At 31.4% G+C, this 17,008-nt stretch overlaps 2 protein-coding genes across 2 annotated transcripts; one reads left to right on the top strand and one right to left on the bottom strand.

The window, feature by feature from the left end:
* The first annotated feature begins 187 nt into the window (after positions 1-187).
* LOC129291459 (uncharacterized) lies at positions 188-4,310 on the top strand. The gene is made up of 9 exons (XM_054928812.1): positions 188-419; positions 631-901; positions 1,599-1,700; positions 1,781-1,863; positions 1,977-2,093; positions 2,279-2,381; positions 2,460-3,129; positions 3,219-3,412; positions 3,919-4,310. The coding sequence occupies exons 1-9, from the start codon at positions 295-297 to the stop codon at positions 4,033-4,035; spliced, it is 1,782 nt and encodes a 593-aa protein (XP_054784787.1). The 5' UTR covers positions 188-294; the 3' UTR covers positions 4,036-4,310.
* A 2,181-nt stretch (positions 4,311-6,491) lies between these two features.
* Positions 6,492-8,946, bottom strand: LOC129291330 (1-aminocyclopropane-1-carboxylate synthase-like). The gene is made up of 4 exons (XM_054928621.1): positions 8,650-8,946; positions 8,377-8,508; positions 8,120-8,280; positions 6,492-7,597 (listed from the first exon to the last, which is right to left on the bottom strand). The coding sequence occupies exons 1-4, from the start codon at positions 8,815-8,817 to the stop codon at positions 6,598-6,600; spliced, it is 1,461 nt and encodes a 486-aa protein (XP_054784596.1). The 5' UTR covers positions 8,818-8,946; the 3' UTR covers positions 6,492-6,597.
* Between the last annotated feature and the right edge of the window lie 8,062 nt (positions 8,947-17,008).

Genomic DNA, 17,008 nt, shown 5'->3' with positions numbered 1-17,008 from the left:
TTTTATTTTTTAATTATGTTAAAATTTTAAAAATAAATAATAAATTTATCATAAAATAATTATAAAATTAAAGATTAAATAATAAATTTATAAAATTTGAGATGAGACTTAACATAAATTAATCAATAACCTATTTGTCATTTTCCTTGACGTAACTCCCTTCGCGCCTCATGAAAATAGGGGAGCGAGGTTTCTCCAAATTTTCAAATTTCATTCCGTTTTCGCAGTTTTATAATTTTGACGAGAGGGAAGAAGGGAGAAGAACAGAGACCGAAGATTGAACGTCAGCGAGAAATGGGCGATTGTGATGGAGGTGACTTTGCTGGAACCATTTGCTCAATCTGCTACGAAGTTCTCAAGCCCATTGTCGAAGACCTCCAATCCATCAATATCTGCGGCCATGTCTTCCACGAGCTCTGGTCAATCTCATTGCCCTCTTCCTCTAACTAACACCGATGTTGTCGTGTTCTAGTGTCTGTATTCTATCATTGTTCAACATTTATGTAAATATCGTTGCTTCTTAGCCCTCATTTCTAATTTTCCATGCGCTGATTGAATATCACATGGTGAACATTTCAGTTTTTCTTTTTTCTGGGTTTATGTAATTATCCAGTTTTGCTTCTCTTGTAGCTTGCAGCAATGGTTCGAGTACTGTTCAACGGCAAAGAAATGCACTTGTCCTGTGTGCAAGCAGAGTTGTCGAGCGAGCGATGTTGCTCGGTTGTATTTCCAGTCTCTCGGAGACGCGAAGGATGCTGTTCTTCCTGAGAAACCCTTAATGCCTGAGGAGGAAGATGCGGGGGTTTTGCGTAGAGAAGTGAAAGTGTTGGAATTGAAAGTTTCGGGGCTCAGCTCAAAATTGGAGCAGCAGGGGAAGAAATTGGGAGATGTAACTAATGAGGTGCTCTTATTTGCTTTTCCGTTATTTGATAATTATTTCCGAATGATGATGGCAATTTGATTGCTGATCAACTGGATGGATATTTTTCGGAACTCTTCAATTCACTGGGCAATAGCATTTTTTGTTTGTTTTTGTGTTTGTGGATAGGGAAATTGTATTTTTAATATGCACTGAACAAATAACGTGCTATAGATAAAAAAACATATTCTTAGCTAAGCATGTGAAAAGTTCAGTGGGTGTTGCTAAGGAAATGGTTGCTAATAAATTCGGAGTAGCTAGTTTAGAAATTTAATGTTAACGTTTTCTCCTGACTTTTATATTAACCTATATATTGACAAAATAATGAAACCTCGATAATTTGATTGGAGCAAATGAGTTGAATTGACTGAGAATAGGTGGATATATAAAGAAAAGAAAAAAAATACCATCACAAATGGAAATCCTGTTGCTTATGATTTTCACCAAATTTATCCTCAATCAGATCATTTATTAGTTGAGTGACAACAATAATCTCTGCTTAATGCGGTCAGGGAAACTTCATTAGTATAACCAAATGTTTCCGCAAAAGTTCTTGCTCTCATTTCTTATCATAATGATCAAATGTAAATATTCATTACCTTGGCACCTGCCAATTTTTTTTTTTTTTTAATTGTCAATATGTTGCTTACTTTTAGCTCTTAAACAAGTCTTCTTTCAGCTTTATGCTTGCAAGGAGCGGGCAAAATTAGATGCAGAACTAAAAAATGAAGCATTGAAACAAAGAGCGTTTGTACAAGACCAGCTTCTTATGAAATCGGAGGTAAGTTACCCTATATGCATCGTCTTGTTTCCAATTATCTTACTGTTTAGATTATGAGTTATGATGTTTTGGATGTCTAGGAGCTTGAAAAGTCAACTGTGGAGTGCTCGAGATTACAGGATAGAAACATGGCACTGGCTAAAGAACTTGCAGCATTCAAATTGTGAGTGGAGTTGCTCCAAGCCAAAAAAAAAAAAAAAGTTGTTTTATTGGCTACTCTTGTTTTTTTTCTTTCTTTTTTCTTTTTTTAGATTTTATTTGTGGCATGTAATGCAGAGTAATAGATCCGAACCTTGATGAAGATGAGGTTTTGAAGCTTGCCACTTTGGGTAATGGTGCCAACAGTAAAGATACGATCGACACGTTACGGAGATCTTTGGTCATGCGAAACAGGTTTGTACTTTTAAATGTCCTCTACTAACTTGACAGTAATGAAGATGGCTTCTGAAGGGCCCTTTGCCTTTTAACTTAATATTTTGTATGCTATAGTCATAGAATTGGTAGTTTCTCCTTAATGTTGCACTTCATTGCTTATGCCACCCCCCGGAAGATAGCTTGAAATTGCATTGTCTTAATAGGAGTTACAAAGAATTAATGACCAAGTGCAATATTCTGGGAAGAGGGGAGGCACGTTATAGTAGAAAGCTTGAGAAGTCTAAAGAGAAAATCAAGAAACTGAAGGTACCGCATGATGCCTATAATCTCATTGGTAACAGACTTTTGTGGGCCCTTAATTGTTAGCTTTGTGGGCATTGTCAGGAAAGGATACAAGAACTGGAAACAGCAGCTGAAGTGAAAGAGAATGAAATCCTGAGGTCTCTGAAAGTTTCAAAGAAAACAGGTTGCTTCAAGAATCTTGAAAGCAATAACAGCTATAATTCTGATCTATTGTCAGCAGATAAATTTCCATCAAAAGAACAATGGAAGCAAGTTTTGACACCTCATTCCAGGACAGATCTCCCTGTGAACAACAATAATAAAGTGTTGCGATCTGCAAAGATAGAGAACATTGATGGTAAGGAAAGTAGAGAAAATAACGATGTGAATTTCAGCAAAGAAAGTTCAACTGGGATGTGTCTTAATGGAGAGGAAAATTGCATCTCACTTGATGAAGACGATTCAGAATTTACCAAAGGTTTGCCAGGATTTGCAAAATACAACTGTGAAGGCCAAGACAGTGATACTGTTGCCATTAGTAAGCCCACTCTAGCAGAGCCAGAGGCAGCTTCTAGTGTAGAGAGAGAAACAGCAATGCAAGGGGAATACGACCTGGCGGAGCCTTTAAGAGTTGACATTAACAATGAGTTGGGTAGGAATTCTGCCAATACTATGTCTGAAGATGTGACATTACTAGACAATGTGAAACAAGTTCAGACCATTATTAATATTCGAAAAGAAAATCTATCCCCACTGCCACTTTCCATTCCAGGTATGCTGTTGGTCGTTAAAAGGGTTCCATTCTAAAGGCAGATTTGATGGAAGAAAAATAAAAGTGATCTCTTTCTTCTTGACTTCCAGGAGATATTTGTTTTTCTGGCAGCTTACTTGGTCCTGATGGAGCTAATCGATACTTGGGGAAATGGTGCAAGCGTGGACAGAAAAAGGAAACAGTCACTCCAAAAGCTTCAATCAATGGCGATTTGATAGCTGTAGGGGCAGATGGTAGAGGTGGTAAAGTTAAAGTTCTGAGATCTCCAAACCAAACCTTCCAGGTGAGTTCACCACATTAAATTCTTTCTGGCCCGTATGTATTTTCAATCATTGTTTACTAATAAGTCGATTATGTTTTGCAATTTCTGTAAAACTACATATGACTAGGGCATGGTCGAAAAAAGAAAAAAAGGGAACATGCTTGTTGCCTTCTGTATTATTGTTACCTACGCAAAAGTACGCTTGGTTGAATTGAAATTTGAGTTCTTTATTATATTTCTGGAGTGTTCTTCTGATGAACTGCACTTGCAAAAGTTTGATACTGCATCTCTCACCCTTATCATTCCTGTATGCAAAGGAATGTTCATTGATTTGGCTTGAATCATTGGGGATACCTTATCCAACTAAAACAATTGAATTTGGTTGGCTAAAAACCTAATTGAATAATCAATCAAATTGACCATAACTGAACCAATCTAATGCAAACTTGATCGGTTTGGATTTGCATCAAATGGTTGGTTTCATGGGAAGAATGGGTGGATTGATTGAGTTTATTTCTTATTTGCAGGATCGTAAGGATAATTCAGTAGGTTCAAAAAGGTTGAAATTCGCACCTAAAGCAAACAGCATGCAGTCCCAGGGGTGCCTGCAGATAGAACACTTCTTTGGCAGAGTCAGTCACTAATTTTTGATCTGTGTCTTGGCCTTGCTTGTGATGTCCTCCTAACCAAGAAGAGCAGAGTGCCTCTGAACATGGGAAAAAAAAAAACCAAATTCATTTCATCTCCCTGGAAAATTTTGACCAGGCAACAAAGTGGTTCTTTTTCTTTCATTAGGCAAGCAATCAGGTTCAATTCTGCAGAAAGGTGGAAGCATGTAATTTAAATGATCCTATAAGCATAAAACATTCTTGATATGTTATTGTGGATGACAAGATATATTTATCTCGTTGTTAAACAATTTTTCAAATTCATGTCCAATAATGTTCACCGACTAAACTTGAAGAAGCATCCCATGGGCCATGACTAATCAATTCTACAACGGGTCGGCACTTTTAAAATATGATTGTCATGGTGAGATGCAATTAGACAACTGTTTACCAAAGGATTGAAAGAATTTTGATAAATTAGATACATCTTCTCGTATATCATATGTAATAAAAGTTAAATCTGAATAAACGATTTATAAATAATACGATTTGATATATATGTTTTATATTTTTTTTATATATTCATAATTCATGTAACCTTTTACTGCTAGGCTATATTTAAAATTTGGCACCAACTTTGAAGCATGTTGATTTGGATGTGTCCTAAATCCTAATTGACTTCGAGTTATTTTAATAATAGTGGTATTAGATAACTGAACATTTAAAGAGGCAAATTATCTCATAATATTAAATTTTGTGTGACTTTTGAAATTGATGAACTTGCTTGCATTTTTTTTTATTTAAGAAAATAGGGCAATGTTCTTATAAAAAAGGACAATATTGACTTCTCTTAAACTAAAGCGACCAAATTAATTTAAACATTTTTTTAATAAAATTAGAAAGAGAAGGCATTTATATGAGTTAAAAAATCATCTTTGAAAAATTTTAAAAATATAACTGACTGATTCCAACACGAAATAGATTCATTCCACCTTTCCAAGCTAGGTCAATGAATACCTGTCTTCCAATTATTAATGCAAAATCCCAATTTTTGGGCTGCCGCTAATGATTCATTTTTGAAGCCTTGCTAGTTGCTACTATTTTCTTTTTGGACCGAAACTGGTTGCTGGTATTATAAAGCCACCCAACTAGTACAAGAATTGTAGTTATTTAGGGTTTGAATTTCAAAATAATATTTTTAGATTTTGCGCAACTTTACTCCAATCAATGACCTAATGATTCATCATGCCTTGAATTCCCAAGTTAGAGCAGCATGTAATACAACATCGATATATTCAATTTGTTCGATGAAGTTCCAAATTTAAAAGAAATATGAATTATGAAGACATGTGAATTTTATTACTTTGAAATTCAGTTACATATTTTCATATTAAAAATATGAACTAATGGCTTTTGTTGATTTTCTTATTGAAAAATAAAAAGAAAATCAATGAGTTGATATATTGCTCTTTGTTCATCTTGTATCTGATTTATATCCCTATCATGTGTCTTTCCCTTGTAATGGTGTTCGAATAATATATTTTGCTGACTTAATTTATTATAAATAGGTGGGAATTGTCATTAATTTAGTGGGTTTTAGGTCTTTATTTTTAGGTTTAAAGATCGTATTTTTCAGTTTGTTTTTGTTGATTTATGTGGATGACGTAAGAACAATATTTCTTTGACTACAAGAAAATTTCTATTGAAGATATATCATCAATTTTTCCTCGAGGCTGACTTTTTCCTAACGACTAGCTTACCTTAATTTCTGATTGATTTTCAGAAGAAACAAATTATAAAACAATAGGTGCCATCAGCTAATTACAAAAAGGCTGCAATTTTCATTTTTTGTTTTTTTTAAAAGAATTTTATATTACTAGTTGGAAACTAGCTAAGTGCCTACTTGGATAGCACTTTTGAAATCTCAAATGTATTTTCGTACAATAGCTAAAATATTATAAGAAGTACTTCCTTCAGTCTCATTTATAAGGCACATTTTACAATGTTTATTTAGTCTCATTTATAAATTACGGTGTAACTTTTTAGATAATATTTAAAAAATATTTTTAAAATTACCTTTATGAAAAAAAAAGTAATATAACATTACTTTTTAAATTGTTAGCTAGAAATATATTTAAATTTTATACACTTCTATTTCTTATGTTTTTTTTTATTGATATTATTAAAATTGATAGAAATGACTTATAAAGAGAAACAAAGGAGTAAAGTAAAAGAGTTTTTAAAGAGTACTTTCCAAATGAAAAAACAAATAATTTCTGTGTGGGTGATATCTATGAAGTGAACTCAACTGTTAATTGAAATTAAACTAACAACTAGGATAACTCCACGAACGTCACGCGCCCAATATGTGTCCTTTGTAATGTCTGCTGATATGATACATGAGATATATTATTTGTTTCCAAAAGAATGCGCAGCACAAACCCTATCATCATTCAGAGTAACTTGAAGGGGATATATTAAAGACATTCAAATTAATCGGCATGCTCGTAGTTAATAGTTATCATTCTCAAAGAAATTCAATTTCCAATCACAGCAGAAATAGGCAAAATGATTTCTTGTATGTATGATGATCAACAATCACGTGGCTTTCACAAGGGGTGAGTGATGGATGGGTGAGTGTGGGGACATTCTGTGATGTGACGTTACAGTTTCATCAAATCTTCTTGAGGAGAAGCTTCCCCTTGTGCCCACACTTTGCCTGAGTTTCATTTTCTTCACTGCTTTTTTCCCTGTTTCTCTCCCCACAAATGCTCTGATTCTTCTCAGTGCTTCTTTCACTGTTTCATCATCCATGTTAGCGAAGCAAACCCTAAACCACCCTGCCTCTTTGCAGCTAAAAGATGACCCTGGAGATACATTCAGCTTCACTTCATTCACTATCACATTCCACAGCATCATTTCACCTTCCAGAGTCTCTTCCTTCAACAGATTTCTCAAGCTCATCCAGCAGAACAGCCCTGCGTTGCTTGGCAGGCAAGTAATCCCCATCTTCTCAAGTCCCTCTGTGAACAAACTATGCCTCCTAGCCAGCCTTCTGGAGCTCTCTGCCAGGAACTTATCAACAAAATCACCATCTGAAAGCATAGCAGCTAGCATGTGCTGAGTCTGTGAGGACACTAATCCAAAGCTTGACATTTTGCGGCCACAATTGACAACAGTGTCATTGTATGAATAAACAATCCCAACTCTGAAACCAGGAAGTCCTAAGTCCTTTGACAAGCTATAGACTATGTGAATGAGGTCCGTGCTGCAGGAATCCATATCTTGTATGACCTCGGAGACACTTATGAAGCTGGAGGGCTTGAACACAGTGGCTGAATAGATTTCATCGCACACTAAATGTATGTTCTTTTCATTTATAAAGTTGACGAGGCTTTTCAGAGTTTCTTTGTCCAAGGTGGTGCCTAGAGGGTTTGACGGGTTTGTTATGAGCAAGCCCTTCACGTTGAGGTTGTCTTCTTGGGCTTTCTTGTAGGCTTCCTCAAGGGCTGATCTGGTTATCTTGAAATTGTTGGAGCTGTAACAGTGAACTGGAACTATTTGTACCCCAGTTCGCCAACACAAATCACGGACAAATCTGCCGTACAATATGAAGTTTTTTATGAGCAATTATATCATTCTCATGCCGCTCAGCACAGTGAACATAAATCATTTAGCCATATTCATTAACTCTGTTAAACTCTCAAGTTTCTTCTTTTGACACGGTTATCGTTTATGGCCCATGATTGAGACTACATCAGTAACATAAAAGTAGGTGCCGCCTTTGTGAGACCTGCAAAGATGGGAGTATATTTCACCTCTGTATCTGTCTCTTCAATTAAGTGGTCTTAACTAATTAAAGAATTTTCCACGTTCCGATAATCATGCGTTAAGACAAAGTACGTAAAAGAGCAGAACTGTGTCTGTGTGTATGAACCGTATTTTTCAGTTGTACCCTCGTCCTTTATGAACTGTGTCTGTGTGTATGAACTGTATTTATGTTACTGATGAAAGGATGACATTACCCACATAGCTTTAAGTGTGTCCTTCACTATATGTGTGTGTGTGTGTTTGTTCATTTCATTCACTTTGTCAATACTAGGAAAGAGAGGGGACATACGCTGGATAGTAAGGAGTGGGAAGAAGAAAAGCATCTCCAGGATCAGCCAAACAGAACATGACGAGTTCGTTAGCTCCTGTGGCCCCACCACTCATGATGATACGGTCAGGATCAAATTTCACTCTACCACCTCTCACTTTTGACATCAAATTTGCCACCCCCTGCAAGATCACAAAGGTAACTCATTGACTAATCTTAAACTCATGATCAGTCAATTATATATGTATATTTATAGATATCTCTGATGCATACAATACCTCTCTGAACTTGGGAAGGCCATGATAGTCCTGAAAGACAGCGATGTCTCTTAAGTGATGCAATCCGTCATGAGTGCAAATGGAGGCCTCTGGATTGTTCCTCATCCACTCTTGTATCAGATCAAAACACAGCTGATCAAGAGGATAAGGAAAACGAAAACAGACACATATATATGAGTCAGTTAACTCATCAAACACGCAAATCATTGTGCTATATATGCATGTATATATAATAGTATCTTCTGCATGCAGCGTGTGCGTGTGTGTGGAAACCTGATTCTCCGCAAGACCCATCTGGAGAACACCGTGAGGATTGTTTTTGGGGTGGAATGGGTCTCTTTCATAAGCTTTCCATCCATCAAAATAAGCAGAGTTCTCTCCATGTCCCTCATTCAATGCCATCTTAGATAGAAGCCGACGCTTCTCGTTTGCCAAACCCATGTTTGAAGTTTCAAGTTCGAAGAATTAGGAGTGATAGCTAGTAAGAGAAGGAGGTGATGATCGATGAGGATTGAAGAAATGAATGTGTTGGGGCAATGGATCGGAAGAGAAGGTGGGAATTTATAGGCGGTCGCGTGGGAGCTATGCTTGGAGAAAAGACTACCTTTAAATTTGGAGGTTCATGGTGACCGACACTCCATAAGGTAAATAACCCAACCTCTCACGTTTCTGATGGACACACTAATGAAGTGATCATGGGTGGGCGTCAAATCATCAACATAGTTTGCGTAAGCTCTCTGTGTGGGGTGTTTGTGCGTGAAACTTAAAATGGGCCACCTGTGGATGAAAAAAAAATTGGGTTTCTAATTAGAATGTAAAATGTTAAATTACTGGAAAGAGTCTCAGGGAATTAGTAAATTGATAATAAATTAGAGTGGAGATTTTATATTTGCATAATTGAACTGATGGATTTCGCTGTTACTTCCTACAATACTAATAATTCGTGCATGAGGATTAATCAAGTACATCAAAGTAATAACGATGTGATGGTTTCTTTCCATTGCTTTTTCTTTTTATTATTTCTTTACTGTAAATCTGAATAGTTAAAATTAAATTTGTTTTTTTAAATATTATCAAATATAAATTAATAATTTAAATCTGCAGTGATTTTTCCTAACAAAGAAAGCCAACTCTAACAATGACGTATATGTTAGACAGAATGAAAAACTAATAATAAAAAATAATTGCCAATCATTTGAACTATGAAATAATTGTCCGAAGGTAATGTTGCAGTTTCTGCGCTCCCTCGTGTGCCTTGACATTGACCATATGGTGCCATGGGAAGAGGGCGCTCTCCATTTTTTCTCTTCTATTTTTCTCTATTTCTCTCCTATCTCTATTATTCAAATTATTTTAATGGAAGGAAATGGAGGAAAAAAAATAAAGAGACTCCAAATCCTGGTGCCATGGGCTTGCAAATTGATGTTACCGTTTTACATTTAAGTGATTTATTACTCCTTCTTCTATCCCAAATTATAAAATCATTTGAGATAAAATTATTAGTATAATATAAGATAAAATATAATTAGGTTTTGATTTATGATAGTAGACGTATTCAGTAAAAATATTTATCCATTAAAATTAGGATTGATTATTTATTTTATTGTTATTTAATATATCAACATCTTTAAGCTTAAATTTAGATTTAGAAATTTATTATTTGAATTTAAATTATTATTATCATTATTTACTATTATTTTATAATTTTAGGGCACTATAAATAGAGTTAAAAATTTTCATTTGTATCCAATTTTAAGTATTGAATAATAAAAATTTCTATTTTTCCAGCCTCTTCTCTCTCTTCCCTCTTTCTCTTCTCGTATTACATCTAGAGCCAGTAATTTGTGCTAAATTCAAACTCGTTAAAAAATTTAGAACCAAACTTAAGAAAATAAATATTTTTTCAAACATTCGGGCCTATTTGCACTGTTCGAATAGGCATGAGAAAATTCCCCAAATGCCCAAATAAAAAATAATTTTTAAAAAATATATAATATATAATAAATATTAAATAATTCTTCAAGTTTTATATTATTTTATACTAAAATGCCATATATTTAAGTGCACTACTATAGTTATTTTTAAAAAATAAAAATATTTATATTTTCATATTTTTATTATTTTTAATGAGTAAAATATCTCAAAATAACATTTAAAATATATTTTAATATTGATTTTTATATTTTAAATCCCAACTCTATTTAAAAAGGTTTTGAATCCTATAAATCATTTGTGTATCCCAAAACATATAATTTATATTTTTTATGACATAAGATAATTAATTTTAAAGTCAAAATAATTTTAAAAATAAAATTTAGGCATGTATAAATTTTTGGCCCTATTGTTAGATAAACATAATAAATAGAACTGAATAATTCTTTGGTTTTCATCTGTACCAAACTTAGTTAAAAATTAAAAATAAATTGAAGTAAATATCCCTTGTATGTAGAGGTTAAATAATATAAAAAATTAAATAAAAAATAATTTCAAAAAAAGTATTTTAATCATAATTAAATAATTTTTTATATAATATAATAATGGCTATTTTTTTCATATTTTTAAAAACAAAAAATATAATTTATCTAAAAGTTATTAAAAATTTCAACTAATTAGGATAATAATTTTAAATTAGTAATCTAACTGTAAATAAAGATCAACTTGATCATAATTAAAATAATATAATTTAGTTAAAATATACAAAATATTTATATATGATCATAATAAGAGTAATATTTAAACAACTAAGACATTAATTTATAAGTAAATGAAACATTTACGAATAAATTATACATAATACAACAAAACAATAATAGAGCTACTTAAGTATAAAGTTGATAAGTTATTATTTTAAATTTAAAATAATATTTTATTTTTAAATAATTATTTAAAAATTAAAATTGATTCAAAAAATAAAGAGAAAAATATTTTTAAAAGGTTTTGGGTATTCAGGTAAGCCCGAATAAGCTCAAAGGTGTTAGGGTAAAGCTTGGCTATATAAGTTTTTAAAAAGAGTATGATACTTTAAGCTCGATTCGAATAAGCTCGCCCAAATTACCGGCTCTAGTTACATCAATTGGTGCCAAAACCAGGTTTTCATCACACTTTTGTTGTTAATCTCGCTTGGAAAGTAAATTCTTTTTTTTTTTTCCATTAAGATTTGAAGATTCAAGCAAGGCATGAGAAACTCACCACACAATGCTATTGATTAGAGTGCCTCATCACCTTCTGTAAACTTGCTCACCAGTAGATCTTAAAGGCTTGCAATTTCTTCATATGTTTGTGACAAATTTGAGTATTTTTTCATTTTTTATTGATTTGAATTTTTGTATTTTGAAAAAAAAAGAAAAATAAAAAATGAAGAAAGAAGAAAAGAAAATAAGAAGTGAAAAAAAGAAGCAAAAACTTGTTATGATGATTAGTTACTAATAAGATCTATAGAAGATACACACATTCCTACTATTGGTATGAATATGCCAATCCACCACGATATGCTCGATAACAAAAGGATTATATATGCTCAATAGTACATATTTAATGGACATCAACAATGGTATATCTAGTCATCGCAAAATATTTATTGGCAAGAGAGCTATCGATATAGTAATAAAGAATAATAATATAAGCACACAAGCTGTCAATAATATAAGTAGATTGATGGTGACAATTATGAGTGTTGTTATCTTCAGTCTGAATATGCTGATCATTAGCAATATGAATTTGAAGATCAATATTGATATAAGTACATTAAGCAATGACGATATAAGCATCTTAATAGCTATCAATATGATTATGTCGATCGATACAAGGATCATACCCATCGCCATTATAAGTATGCTGATTTTCAAAAGGAAATAGACCAAATTATAGCTAAATTGGATTACTTTCAACAAGAACAAAATTGTTATTATGACAAGCTTATAAGGGACTGTTGTGAAGTTAAGAAGGTAGCCTATAAGGTTAAGAGGATAGTCGATGGATTGAGGAAATAAATGAAAGAATAAGCATTAAGCAAGCTAACAATGGTAGAAACTTCTTTCTTACAAGTAAAAGATTCTTCAAACAATGATCAAGTTGTCTATTATTACACCAGTATAAGTGGCTCTTTTTCAAATGTTCCTATCAAGGATCAATCTCATTACACTATAACTATTCCTCATTTGTAGATTGCACCTCTTAAAGTCACTTCGCTGCTTAATGGTCAAATCTAGCTATACCCTATTCATTAAAAAGGTTTTGTGAAGACTCTATGTGGTCAAACTGCTCATTCTTGCAAGAGCTTATTCTTTTGCTACCTATCATGTTGAAAGAGAATCCCAAATACTCATTCATATCAAGTTGCTTGCTTTTGCGAGAGTCTGCTTTTCTAGTATCTCACATGCTGTAAAGGATTTCTAGATTCGAGCATTTAGTTGAAATTTACCTCACCCTTCCCTTCTCAGATTTGCGTCTCAATTTTAACTTGTCAGGAGCTGAGTTCATCAAGAGAGTAAAAAATGGTGTAATATGTGATAAAATATAATTAGGGTTTAATTAGATGGTTATCTAGTAGAGATGTTTAAATAAGGATATTTATCTACTAGAATTAGGATTTATTATTTATTTTATTGTTATGTTAGATATTAGTGTCTTTAAGATTAGGTTTAAGATTTAAATTTAAATTATTATTATTTTAGGGTTCTATAAATAGAGTTAAGAATTTTTATTTATATCTAACTTTAAGTATTAAATAATAAGAATTCTTATTTCTTCGACCTCCTTTCTCTCTTATTCTTTCTTTTTCTCTCTCTTCCCCTCTATCCTTTTTCTCTTTCTCATTTTACATCAATTATGCATATCAATAAAGTTAAATAATGACACTTTATGAATTTATTTTTTTAAAATAAAAAAATAAACTTCTAAAAACATATACTCTTCATTTAATATGGACAAATGTATACATTTAGTTATTTAATTTTATATAAGATTTTATGTTGGTCACTTAATTTTATTAAGTATATATTTAGTTCTTTAACACTATTAATTTCATCACAAAAAATTTATACTTTAAACTTTCAAATATTGATAGAATATTCTCAAACATAGATATATTAAGTTTAATTTTTTTCAAATGATAGTACTTGAAAAAATAATTATTTGAAATTAACAGTATTAGGATTAGATGGCTACAAAGATACTTTTAAAATTAAATGATCAAATTAAAATCTAATATAAAATTAGAATACTAAAAGTATACTTTAACCTTTAATATAACTTTGAATTTATAATCATTCCAATTCTCTCTTCACTTTGAAGGATAATATTAAAAAATCATTAAAAAAATTTTATTTTTGTCAAATTTTCTTATATCATTGGGATAACAAAATTCTTCCAATGTGGTTTTATAATTTAGAATGGATGGAGTATTTTTTAAGAAAATAAAAAGACAAAATTTGATTTACTAAAAATTCTCCTTTGGGTATATCTCCTTGATTAATATTTGCAATTCAATTATCAAGGTTGATATATAGTTAGGATTAAATATTAATCAGAGTTACTTTGCCAAACAAAAAATATTAATCAGAGTTACGTTCTTAATTAACGGTGAGAGATGTTGTGAATAAAGGAAATTTTGTAAGCTTATTTTCTTTGTGTTTGTTGTTAATTAAGTTGATATTCTAGATCAGTAATGGTGGACCATTTATTTAAACACAGATTTTGTCAAAAATCTTTTATGTTAAGATCTGTGATTATGATATCCTTCAGTGTCAATTTCGGATGGAATGGAAGGACTCGATGTCGGTCATCAGAGTGAATCGTTCACATCACTCTATTTGTTTATGTGCAACTAATTAATCAACTGATTAATTAGATTGATTAGCATTGATGGATGACCAATAAAAAAAACCAATTAATCGGCATTCATCATCAACAGAATGATAACTGATCATAACAGTTGGATCATGACTAATTAATTTGATTTGATGGCAAAAAATAAAAAAAGAATTATGACTAATTTTTCAGAAAAGACAAATTCCGAAGTTGAGAGCTCTAATTAGAGCTACTAGCGTTTTGAACTGGTTTTTATTAGATGTCATCCTCATGCATTATTCCATTGTTTTGGAACAGAAGAGATAGAAAATGAAGAGTAAATTATACGGACTTTTCATTGAATATGCTCAAACTATACTGTGCGTTACATGCTTTCTACTTCCTCCGTTTAAATTTTAAATTAAATCTCACCCTCTAATAAAATAGTTACCTACTTTCAAACTAACCCTATCTTTCTTATTTACTCTTATTAAATATTCTATAATAAATATAAAATCATTTAGCAATTGGGGCATTTTTGAAAAAAAAAGTAATAATTATACCTCGAAAGATTAAAAATGTCTTACATTTTTAATGTCATTCATCAATTAGGACATTTTTTAATTGAGAAAGTATATATTTTGAAATTGAAATAAGTCACATTATTTATGTTTTATAAATACTACAATTCATATATATTATAGTACTCCCTCTGTTTCAAATTTAAGATACTTTTAGATAAAATCTCATACACCAATAAATTTTATTAAATACACCTAACAATCTTATTTTTTTAAAATTAAAATATAAATTTTTAAAAATATTCATCATTTAATACATTGAAAGTAGAAGAGATGACAATTAATTATAGAGAGAGAAAGGATAATATTGAAAATGGTGCATTTAATAAAATTTTAATATACTCAAAGCATCTTATATTTTGGGACAGAGAAATTTCTTTAAAAGTGTCCTATAATTTGGAACAGAGAGAGCATAATATAGAATATAGATTATACTATATAGTTTATTTTATCTGTAGAGGTGGTCATGTTTTTCTTAAACAAGACACGATTTCTCATACATTGGATGACATTTAAGAAAAGCCATGTTATTTACAACTTATTGATATAATGGTCCAATTTTTAAAATTGAACTTTATATTACATATTAAATATTGATTATGTGTAATAATTATAGGTGCGGTTGTGACTTGTGACCATGTTTTTTAACATGACGTTTTTTTCCATGCATAGCATGGAATTTGAGGTAAGCCATACTTTTCTTCGTTTTTTTTTTTCAACAATAAACCATACTTTTTAGTTTTCATATCCTATGAACAGTGTAGCTTGATATATATATATATATATATACACACATATATGGCAATGTTAAAAACTTCGTTGGCAAGATAATTTTGGAGGGAAGTGGAGAAGATTGATCCGAGATAAGTTTGCAGATGAGTTCCCAAATGTTGAAATCGGAAAAGGAAAGGAAAGTCACATATGAAATGAAAGGCTAACAACACTGATTGGCGAGAGGTTTATCTCCATTATATAAATTATTGCAAGTGGGTTATGTGACTTTGGAGTTTAACATTTGGCCTTTTCTTTACATCGTCATATAAATCTAATCTGTTAATAATAGAGACCAATTTGCTCTTGACTTCGAATATCCAAGTACAAAATTATTGATCTTAAATATTGACTCCTCACTAGATTGCCATCAAACTATTATCTCCATACTTCCATCATGTCATCATAAATTGAAAACTAAACAAAAATATTGATAAGTAGACAGATACATGTGGATACAAACTCATTATGCAAATGACTTTACATTCATATATAGGATATGAATATAAATAGTTCGCTCCATGATGATGTTAATTACTAATTAGGGTGTTTTATTTTTTATTATAAGGGATATTGGAAACCAAAGAATTATTGACACCAATTAATGGTTAAAAATCAATCTACTTGAAGCCATCACAAGTCATGCTTGGTGAAATATCCTCATTTTTTAGGAAGATCCGCCAAAATCCATTTGAGCAGTTGTGTTTTGGTAAATCTCTAATGATATTTGAAAAAAAAAATAATCATTCAGTTTCTATAATATAATTTTGAATCAATTAAAAAGAAATTGAATTCCTATGGTTTTAATTATTTGAAATATTAGTCCACACTTTGGGAAATAAAAATAGAATTAACTAAAGTTATATTTTGAATATGCTAGGATCAATATTTTGAATGATTAAGATCGTAGGAGGATTAAAGTTTAGGTATCATATTTATGATCCTAAATGTAAATCAGTTTGATGCTTTGCGTCCGTAGACGATGCTGAGGTATAGTTTCAATTATTAATAGTTATAAAACTATGAATGATTGAACTCAAAAGTGAAAGACAGCTAAATCCCAACTTTGAACAAATAATTGTTGAATATGCTAACTATTTTTGTTACACACACACACACACACACACACACACACTTGGCATTACGATCGAGCTGGAGAAGAGAAAGCAATTTAGGAATCCATTTGTTATATCTAAAGAATATGCATTTCACATAAGTTTAAGAATTTGTACTGAATCACTAAAAACATTAATCTTATTCTTTCCTATCCTTAATTCTAAGATGCTCTATGCCTTCCGATATATATGCTCACTAAAATTAATATGCAAAACTCTTTATCTAGTGGTTGTAACGTGGAATAAGGCCCCCACAAGTTGCGTGTTTCTTTTTTATAATTAATGAAACAATATCTAGTCTAATCTAATAAACTTGAAGTAATGATCATTTCAAGAATGTGGCAGTGATTAAATTAAATATTGATTAACCTCGTATAA

This window comes from Prosopis cineraria, unplaced genomic scaffold, assembly GCF_029017545.1.
Source record: "Prosopis cineraria cultivar Desert tree isolate PC_DT_omini unplaced genomic scaffold, ASM2901754v1 PC13, whole genome shotgun sequence".
NCBI lineage: Eukaryota > Viridiplantae > Streptophyta > Magnoliopsida > Fabales > Fabaceae > Prosopis > Prosopis cineraria.
This window is presented reverse-complemented; position numbering and strand designations above follow the sequence as displayed.